Genomic DNA, 10,472 nt, shown 5'->3' on the forward strand with positions numbered 1-10,472 from the left:
CAGGCAGGCCCGCTTTATCGCTAGGCGCCTTCTCCGGAAGCCGCTCCGCTGGTTTCCCGCCGACGTCCATTCGGCGCAGCACAGACAGGAAGTAGGGTGAGAAGTCACAAAAATGGCGCTGGCCGTCCGCCTGCGGCCCCGCTTGCTGCTCTCTCCGCCGCCGCTGCCGAGCGGGTCCGCCGGACCCCGGGCCCCCGGGGGAGCCGACGTGAGGCCACCGTTGGCTGGACTTTGCTGCTTCTGTCGCCGCCGCCTCGGCTCCGGAGCGGCCCCGCTTCCTCGCGGGGCCGGGGCCTCGGCGCTGCTCGCTCGGGGCCCGCCGCGTCCGCTGCTCAGCCCCCCGGGCCCGCGCGCGGCCCTCTCCGCCTTCCCCGCCGACGCCCGGCGCACCTACAGCGCCGAGGAGCCGCCCCAGCCGCGCCAGAAAACCAAGATGATCATCCTGGGATTCTCCAACCCCATCAACTGGGTTCGGACTCGAATTTACGCCTTCCTAATCTGGGCCTATTTCGACCAGGAATTCAGCATCGCGGAATTCTCCGAGGGAGCGAAGCAGGTTGGTTTGCGGAGTTGGAGGTTGAGCTGTTAACACGCAAAAAGGAAAAAAAAAAAAAGGGTCCAGCGATGCGTTTTCTGCAGTTAATCCGAAGGGGGGGGGCGGTTAGGGACCCAGACGCGGAGCCCGAGGCTCCTTCTGGGGCTTCATTCAATTCAGCTTCTGCTGATACTTCGCAAGGTCGCCGAGGAGCGCGGGGTCCGGTTGCGACCGCCTGGGTGGAGCCCCCCGGTTCCTTTTTCCGTCCTACAGGTTTTGAATCCGATAGAAATGGATGCGATTCAAAGCCCATCTCTGCCGCTCAAAAGCTACCACGGCTTTAATCGTTCCTGAACGCGATTCTTCCTCTACACGGTCGAGGAGGCGGTGCCTGGCGCACAGTAGGCAGCGCGCAGACCTTTGCTGGATAAATGAATGAGTAGTTAACGATTGTTTTTGCAAGAGTAAGACAGTGCAACGGTGTAATTTGGGGGAGAAAAACAGAACTTTCTCTTTTTTCCCCTTTTTAAAAAAATGTTTTTTTATTTATTCAGAGAGAGAGAAAGAGAGAGAGGCAAAGACACAGGCAGAGGGAGAAGCAGGCTTCATGCAGGGAGCCCGACGTAGGACTCCATCCCGGGTCTCTAGGGTCACGCCCCGGGCGGAAGGCGGCGCTAAACTGCTGAGCCACCGGGGCTGCCCCTCTTTTCTTTTTTTAAAGATTTTATTCATTCATGGAGACATACACAGACACACACACACACACACAGAGAGAGAGAGAGAGAGAGGCAGAGACCCAGGCAAAGGGGGAAGCAGGCTCCATGCAGGGAACCCGACGTGGGACTCCATCCCGGGTCTCCAGGGTCGCGGCCTGGTCCCAAGGCAGATGGTTAACCACTGAGCCACCCAGGCTGCCCAAACAGATCTCTCTGTGAGCTATTTGGTAGAGCTTCCTTGCCCGTCTCCCGACCCCCTCCCTAATCCTTCCCCACAATACACTTTAGAGAAGAACCTAGGGATAAGCAGTTTTCCCCTTTCAGAGAATTTGCTGAGACCAACTGGTGGCTGATAAGCGCACAGCACCCCGCACCCTGAGAAATAGCCTTTGGCGATTCATAGCCCTGACCCCCTGCCTATTGTGTCTCTTTCCAAGGAACTGATAATTCCCCGGCCTGACCCTTGCCACATAAGGGTCACTTTAGGTCCTGAGATTATTTACGGTTTGTTTGTTTGTTTGTTTGTTTTTTTATCTGTTTGTTTTTTTTAAGATTTTATTTATCCATTCATGAAAGACACAGAGAGAGAGGGGGCAGAGACACAGGCAGAGGGAGCCCAACGTGGGACTCGATTCCGGGTCTCCAGGATCACACCCTGGGTTGAGGGCAGGCGCTAAACCGCTGAGCCAGCTAGGCTGCCCTTTACAGATTGTGTGGGTCCAGGCATTTTTTGGGAGGAAAGTCCCTCTATAAAAATTTGTTTTGGATCACCTAGAGAGTTGGTCATTCCCAAACGTTTCAGAAGTCCTAGTCTGCTTCCTAACTCAAAACTGTCATATTGCTTAAACTTGTAAGTGCAACCATTTCACAGTACTGATCGTATACTGATAGTGATATAGTCCTAATTTATTTCAGATTGTTTCTGTGAACACAGCCATTTTTATGTTTACTTGTACGACCTGTCAGTCCTAAGTTGTTTCCAACTTTGTATAATCAGTGTCGATGTTAACTCCTGGTTCCTGCTTCCTTGCATCAACTCTTGACTGCTTTGTGTGTTTATAGGAAGATTAGAGAGCAAAGGGCAAGCTTGATTAATAGCATTATAAGAGGTAAATCTCCGCTTGTGTCAGTTCTCAAAGTCTTTTGTGCATGCAGAGGTCAATTGGCACGATTCCACTGTCCGCCTCCGTACTCACCAGTGATATGTGAGCTTGTCTACCTCATAGCATTATGTAACTGTACCAGCTCATTTATGTGTCAGTAAGGAATGAAATCTCGCCTCCATGGACAGGAATCAGGCCTTAGGCCCCATATCTTCTGAACAGAGAGGAACATGGGACACTTTTTAGCCACTCTGGTCCTATTTTACCCCTCCTCCTTGCTTTTAAGTAGTATTTCCACCCCTTCATCCGCCAGTCTATAAACAGTTTTTGCCTCATCTGTCAGTTTTTGCTTTAACCATTTAACCATTGTGACTTTCAGAAGGAATGTGTCATCCATGGCAAATATTTACCAATTCCCTAAAGCCATTGATTACTTAACGTACCCTTTTATATCAGGCAAATCAGTTCATCAGCACCTAAGATTTAAGAGGACACAGCCGAAAAACCTTCTCCCTACTAGATTTCCTGATACAACTGTATCTTTCTTTGCATGGGTATAATTCTAGGGCTGGTGCAAAGACATTAGCTACTTCATCTATTCACCTGGGCTCCACTCGCCCTTTCTCCTTAAGCTAACTTCCCAGCAATAAAATGTTATCTTGGGTTGTGAATATTAAGTTATCGTTAGATCATGTTCATTCAGATTTTTTTTTTTAACCAGAGAACATGAAAACAAAAAGTCTTTTTTTAAAACAAAAGATCATATTCACTTATTTGACCGAATGAGAGGGCACAAGCATGGGAGAGCAGCAGAGGGAGAGGGAGAGGCAGTCTTCTTCCTGAGCAGAGAGCCCCGTGTGGGGCTCGATCCCCAGACCCTGGGATCATGACCTGAGCCTAAGGCAGATGCTTAACTAATGGGACTACTCAGACACCCCCAGAAAGGCATCTTAAGGATCATCATTCTAGTCTGACAATCCTTTACAGATGATAAAACAATTGGCTCCAGGATGCATTATATGTACTGTCCTGTGACCCAGTCTACAAGCAGTGTTGGTCCTCTAGTCACTAGCAGTTGAGATAGTTAAGTACAGTCTAGTCAAGCTTTTATTCATTGCATGAGCCAGAGAAATAGGTGGTCCAGTGCTAACTAAGCTTTATTAGCTCCACAGACCCTGCTTTCCATTAATACGTACAAATAACATGATATATTCCCTATTACTGCCATTAAACCACATTAATCATATACTGTATGTTTTCCTATAATCTTGTTTGCAAGATTTAGCCTTTTCTATGAAAAAGAGGGCTATTTCCTAGAAGCCTCTCTAGGCTAGACACTCATGTGTCATCCAGGCCTCATTAGGGCAGCCTGCAACAGTCTGACACTCTCTGGAGTTAATGCAGACCCCGTAGGTTAAGGGCTCAGTCCCAGATGACTGCCTCCACTTCAGATGCTACTCATAAGTATATCCATTTGGATATATGCATTTTCTCAATTTGACTGGCCAGTTATAAATTGGCCACATCGCCCTTCCTGAAGTTCGATAATTTGCTAGAACAGCTCATAGAACTTAGGAATGCAATTTACTTGGCTATTTCCAGTTTCTTAAAAAGGACACAATTCGGGAACAGCAAAATGGAAGAGATGTACAGAGAAGGGTGTGGAGCAGGGTATGGCGCTTCCATGCTTTCTGGGCACCTCACTTTCCCAACACCTCCACGTGTTCACCAACCTGAAAGGTCTCCTAATCCCTTTGTGTAGGGTTTTTATTTAGGTTCCATTATGTAGGCATGATTGATAAATCACTGGCCATTGGTGATTAATTCAATCCCCAGCTCCTCTCCCCTCCTTGAAGTCTTGGGGTGGAGCTGAAAGTTCCAACCCTCTAATCACAAGGTTGGTTCTTCTGACAACAGTCACCTCATTAGCCTAAACTCAGGTATGTTGAAAGGGGCTTATTTTAGGAGCTCTGTGCCAGGAACCAGTAGGAAGAATAAATGTGTATTTACAGCCTTATCACAATATCACATGATTGATATGTGCATATGATTGAACTTCCCTATTACATAACACCATCAAACCACATTAATCATCTAGCATTTATTTTCCCGTATCTTGCTTGCATGCGTTAGAGGGCTGTTTCATAGAAGCCTCTTTGGGTTAGACAATCTTATATTATCAAAGCCTTGTCAGAGCAGCCTCCTAATGGTTTGTTATTATCTTATCAGATCATTTGTTCTGGTGGAATCTTTGGCCACACAAACGTCATAGCTTGGCCAAACTAGAATGTAATGATTGGGTTTCACCATGATCACTATAGTCTTTGTTTCTTCTTACCTAAATACCACCCATCTTCCTCACATGAAGGCTTATTGACATATAATAGTGTCTCTGAACCCTCAGGACCTTTAAAATGTTTGTAAGGGGTCCTTAAATCCATTTAGCTATATGCATTTTCTCAGAATTCAACTCTATTATTGTCTAGTTTTCCAGGGCACATAACCAAATACCACAGTCTGGGTTACTTAAACTGCAGAACTTTATTTTCTCACAGTTCCAGAATATAGAAGTCCAAGACCCAGGTATTGGCAGGTTTGGCTTCCTTCTCTCCTTTGCTTGCAAACGGCTGTCGTCTATGTCCTCACATGGTTTTTTTTCCCTCTGTATGCATGTGGCCTGGGTGCTTTGTCAAAATTTCCTCTTATAAAGACACTAGTTAGATTGGATTAAGGCCCACCCTCAGCTTTTTTAATCACTTCTTTAAAGAGCCTTTCTCCAAATATAGTCATCTTCTGAGGTACTGGGAGTTAGGGTTTCAACATATGAATGTGGGGGAAACACTGCTCATCCCATCCCATCCCATCCCATCCTAAACAGTTATTGTCTGCCTGATATGTCTGCACATCCTCCTTGTCCTGCCAGTTATTCATATTTCATCTTAGATCTTTCTTTAAGAGGCTCTCTCTGGTCCTCCCAGATTGGCCTAAGTGACTTTTCTGCTCAGGTCATCCTGTTCTTACCCATCATAATTCTTGAACTTGTCAGTTTACTCACTTCCCTTCTCCTGTCATCTGAAAGCTCCTTAAAGATAAGTGGAGTCTTCTGCAGTTTCATTTCTCACTGCAAAGGATGTGGAGGATTGCAGTTCATTCCCCCCTACTTTAAAATGGGATTCTTCTACTTCAGAGTTGGTATCCACTGTATTAGACTGTATAACCTCATTATCTTTTTTCCCACTTTCTCAAACCTGCCTTACCAATCTTCATGAGGTTCAGATTGCAACCTAAATCTCTAGACTCCCAGCACAACCTAGATTGTACTGCTTCTCAAATTCTTTGTGGTCATGGTTAAGAGGAGGGTTTCATATTATAGTCATTACAGTGATAACAATGATTACTTCATTATTTCAAAAGGAAATCTTTAGAAGGATTTTTATTTAGGAGCTAATGTGTACATACACAGCATCTTTTCCCAGGTCCTGAAAGTGGATCCGTAATTGGCAATCAGCTCACCACTGTATATGGTAGGGGAAGGCCATACAAGAAGAGAAAAGCCAATCAATTTGAAGGAGTCATGACTAACAATGATATCATAGTATTTGACATTATTTATTTAATCATAAAATAGTCTTTGTGATACTAAGCTACTTAAATATGAGCATTGTACATTGTATGGTATTTTGCATGGTGTTTTGCAATAACGATTACCAACCTCTTTCCATCTTTTTTTTTTTTTTTCAAGGCTTTTGCTCATGTGTCCAAGTTACTGTCACAGTGTAAATTTGATCTATTGGAAGAACTTGTGGCCAAAGAGGTAAAGTATACTTTTAATTTACTTTAAAAAATAAATATGTTATTCTCCTACGATAGAATGATGCATATTACCCTTATTTATGCTTAAAAGTAGTATGTGTGCCATTAACCAGTGTCTCTGTGTCTTTACTTTGGTACTTTGGATTATGTAAAAGCACAGAATAGAATGACTTGCTCCTTAAGGCATAAGTAACTATGTCTTTCATTTGTCTTTATCCTAAGTGTTCTATTCGGAATTAACTGTTGAACAATTTGATGCATTTCAGCCTTGCTTTTGAATATGAGTAAATATGGTAGTAAATTTTAAAATAGGCTTAGAAAAATTCCTACCATAAAGAATTCATCTGCTTTTTGAAAGGCATTTGAAAATTCAACAAGTGAACTATGGTTTGCTTTTTCCATACTCAGGTGCTACATGTATTGAAGGAAAAGGTTACTTCACTACCTGACAACCATAAAAATGCCCTTGCTGCTGACATAGATGAAATTGTATACACATCGACAGGAGACATCTCCATTTACTATGATGAGAAAGGTAATGCTAAAGCATAGTCAACTTTAAATGATAAATAGTTGGCCAGATAAACTAAACTAGTGGAGAGCCATGGAATTAGTGGGGGGGGGGGGGGGGTTTGTTGATACAAGCAGACTTAGGGAAAATAATACATTCATTAAAGACCTGACTCTGGGAGAGTAGAGATAGGAGATAGTTACTTAAACCCTTGTATCTGGGACCATTGTCTACTATTATTTCATTCATAAGAGAGGGCATCATCACTTAAGTTGATGAAAATTGTCTAAGGCAGCTATCATGTCTCAAATAGAAAATATCTGTGTTTCATATTTCTTAACCTGAAGGAAACAATTCAGCATTTTAAATGTCCAGCTGTATATTAAATAGGAGTAAGATGTGAAAGAAAAAATAAATAATATCGGTTAATGACTTTTTTGAAAATAAGACTAACTATGGAACTCCCAAATTGGATTTGTTTGGAGAACATGAAAAAGGATGAAAGGAACTTTAGTGGTTGTCTGGCTCTTCTCCTTGTCTAATGCATACCTTTTTCCCTATGCATACCTATTCCTAAAAATCTATTGACTCATTTATTTCTTCTACAAATACTTGCAAATGTATCATGTGCCAGGCACACAGGAAATCTAGCCTTTGATTACATATTTTCCAAGGCACTTCTGATATAGAGTCTTAAATAGTTAAACATTTTTCATATACATGTTAATTTGAAGTATTTCTATAGGTACTTTTAGTGATAAATATTATCTTCTCCCCTAATATTTCAAATTGCATCTCAGCACCATGATCATTAACTGATTGTATTTTATTTATTTATTTTTCATTAACTGATTTTAACACAGGACATTGTCATAATCATTAGGCACATAGCAGAGTGAATTAGGATAAATGGTACATGTTCAGTAAATCATAACTATTCTTTCTGAGATGCAGAGAAAAAGCCAAATATGTCACAAACCCTAAGAGAACTCTAAAAATAAAAAAGTATCAATATAAGTATCTTAAGTTAGAATAGAATAAGTACAAAAAATGATCTGTAACAACTGTGTAGCTGCTGCCAATTTCTAATTTTCATTGTGGATACATGGATGATAGATTATTGTGATTTGTATTTGTATGTGTGTGTGTGTGTTTTTTTTCTAAGGAAGGAAGTTTGTTAACATCCTGATGTGCTTTTGGTATCTAACCAGTGCCAACATCCCCAGTGAAACTTTAAGTGGAGCCAGTGTATTCCAGGTTAAGTTGGGGGATCAGAACGTGGAAACTAAACAGCTTCTTAGTGCAAGTTATGAGTAAGTCTAATCTCATTTCATTGTTTCCTTTCTCTAGAAAATGGAAGGTAGTATGAAGGAAGTATGAAGGTATGAAAACTAAAGGGAGCTTTAGGAAGAAAAGGATTGAAATTTGACAAGTTATTTAAGAAGAGAGAAAGTCATAAAGACATACTGGACATGAAACAGAAGTGTTCAGAAATTAGAAAGAGGTAATATTGCTGAATTTAATTAAAAGGTATTTGAGCTGTCTTGCTACATTATAAACCACTCCCAAACTCAGTCACTTCAGGCAGCTGTTTATTTTCTCTGCTGTTTTACTGCTCAGAAATTTTGGAAAGACCCAGCTGTGGGGTTTTCTTTGCCTCGTCTGTCATCAACTAGGGTGGTGGGGCTGGAGGATTCATTTCCCCAGTGGCTTCATCACACACATGTACACGCCGTTGGTGCTCCTTGACTTCTCCACATAACGTCTCATTCTCCAAGGCCTCTCTTCATGGCTTGGGTTTGTGGTAGCTCAGGCTGATCACATGTTTTACATGATCATTGGCTAGACTAGTGAGGGGCTTTGCCTGGGATTGGAACATCATTTCCACCCTAGCCTACCTGTCAAAATAGTCCTAGGACCTGTGGTTGAAAGGGCATGGAGAGACTCCACCTTTTTATGGCAAATAGCAGGGTCACATTGCAGAAGAACATGTGGGATGGGGCATATGGTTATAGCCATTCTTGGAAAATAAAATCTGCCACAGTTGGCACATGGACCATCCCACTCTCTAGACGTTTATTGATTATTTCTTATCTACCAGGTACTCTGGTAGGAGTTCAGATACAAAATTGAAGGGTTCCTGCATATGAGTAGGTACTATCTACTAGGTTAGAAACTGATTTAAAAGAGACACTGTCATGTACTTTTGTGCTAATAAGATTTGGAACAGCGAACCAATCGAGCCAGTCAGTGGAGAAATAATCATATATTTATTTAAAAGAGAGTATGTTACCAAAACTATATAAACTTGATTTAAATAACAAACAGCCCAAAAATGACCTAAGAAAGAAAATATATTGTTTCACTAAGGTAAAGGTATCCTTATTTTTTTTCACTTTTCTTGAAGTGTGCTTTTTTCTTTTTATTGAATTTTGCTTTGTTATACGAAATCTGAATCATCTCCTTTTCAACACATTATTTATAATTAAATAACAATATAATCAATGCTCACCTCTTTTTTCTGATGTTCCCTACTAAAACTGTTATTTTCAAAATTGACCTAATGTCTATAAACCAAATTCCATTAAAGTACCCTTTTCATTACCATAATCCCAATTTATTTTTCCTCATATTAATAAGCATTTGTTTAGCTAGTATTTAATAGCAGAATAATACCCAAGTTTCTCTTAAGAACTGGCAGATGTTACAATGTATATCAGTTCATTAAAAATACTCATTTTAGTGGAGAATGTTCTAGTTTTGTGAGGATATTTTTGACTGAATTGGTAAATAAAACTTTTTTGTTTTGTATTTATTTATTTATTTATTTATTTATTTATTTATTTATTTATTTAGATTTTATTTATTTACTCATGAGAGACACAGAGAGAAGGCAGAGACATAGAGACATAGGCAGAGGGAGAAGCAGGCTCCTCGCAGGGAGCCTAGTGTGGGACTGGATCCCAGAACTCCAGGATTCCACCTTGGGCCGAAGGCAGACGCTCAACTGCTGAGCCAGGCGTCCCTTGATTTTTATTTATGATTAACCATTAGCTTGTTGCTAAAAACTGCCTCTATTGTACATTTGCAAATTATGTAATTATCCAAGAAGTATTTGGATTAATGTTAAGATTCACATTATTTGTAATTTTTTTCCCTAGATTTCAGAGGGAGTTTACACAAGGAGTAAAGCCTGACTGGACCATTGCACGGATTGAACACTCAAAGTTATTAGAATGATCCTTCTTGGAAAAATCAGATTATTGGACTTCTGGCAATTACTATGAAAAATTAAGGAAAGTGATTTTTGGATGAGTTGATCTTCACTTAGTCAAGTCTGTGGCTTACTTTTGTATTATTTTGAAATATTCCTTGTAGTATACTGGCATGATACAATAAAGCATTTTCCACAGATTGTTATTACCTTCCATAAAAGAGATCAAAGTAAAAAAACCTGCAACAGCTCATTGTTGGTCTCATATTCAATATCATTTCTAATGTTAACTATACATAAAATAATTTTGTAGACAATAAAGTATTGAAAAAACTACACATTTCTAAATTAATAGCCCTTAAATATTTTATTTGTAGTTAATACATTTAAACTAATAATTCAAGTACATCTAAGATTTATTTTTAAAAATCAGTGCTGCTATTTGATTACTTCTGGTCACTAGCTAGATGAGAAGGATGAGATGGAATTACACTAGATTGGTCCCTGCAGAACCGAAGATCAGTGAACTTGAAACTTACTACAGCACCAAGAGAAAAAAAATACAGCTACCGTTGTAGCC

At 40.8% G+C, this 10,472-nt stretch overlaps 1 protein-coding gene across 2 annotated transcripts; it reads left to right on the top strand.

The window, feature by feature from the left end:
- The first annotated feature begins 78 nt into the window (after positions 1 to 78).
- MAIP1 (matrix AAA peptidase interacting protein 1) lies at positions 79 to 10,145 on the top strand. 2 transcript variants are annotated; one of them, XR_008666993.1, is made up of 5 exons: positions 79 to 556; positions 6,097 to 6,168; positions 6,576 to 6,702; positions 8,029 to 8,182; positions 9,840 to 10,145. XR_008666993.1 is itself a non-coding variant. In XM_055345185.1 (5 exons), the coding sequence occupies exons 1-5, from the start codon at positions 113 to 115 to the stop codon at positions 9,916 to 9,918; spliced, it is 870 nt and encodes a 289-aa protein (XP_055201160.1). In that variant the 5' UTR covers positions 84 to 112; the 3' UTR covers positions 9,919 to 10,145. The 2 variants fall into 2 exon arrangements, 1 of the variants encoding a protein (XP_055201160.1); XM_055345185.1 differs by lacking the exon at positions 8,029 to 8,182 and adding an exon at positions 7,844 to 7,991 and having other exon boundaries at positions 84 to 556.
- The last annotated feature ends 327 nt before the right edge of the window (positions 10,146 to 10,472 follow it).

The sequence above is a fragment of the Nyctereutes procyonoides genome, unplaced genomic scaffold (assembly GCF_905146905.1).
Source record: "Nyctereutes procyonoides isolate TBG_1078 unplaced genomic scaffold, NYPRO_anot_genome, whole genome shotgun sequence".
Classification (NCBI taxonomy): domain Eukaryota; kingdom Metazoa; phylum Chordata; class Mammalia; order Carnivora; family Canidae; genus Nyctereutes; species Nyctereutes procyonoides.

Bases quoted from the DNA above. Each gene is read 5' to 3' on its own strand.
- MAIP1 (XM_055345185.1), top strand. From the start codon at position 113: ATGGCGCTGGCCGTCCGCCTGCGGCCCCGCTTGCTGCTCTCTCCGCCG. The intron at 6,703-7,843 runs GTAATGCTAAAG...TTTTTTTCTAAG, and splicing joins CATTTACTATGATGAGAAAG to GAAGGAAGTTTGTTAACATC. The intron at 7,992-9,839 runs GTAAGTCTAATC...TTTTTTCCCTAG, and splicing joins CTTCTTAGTGCAAGTTATGA to ATTTCAGAGGGAGTTTACAC.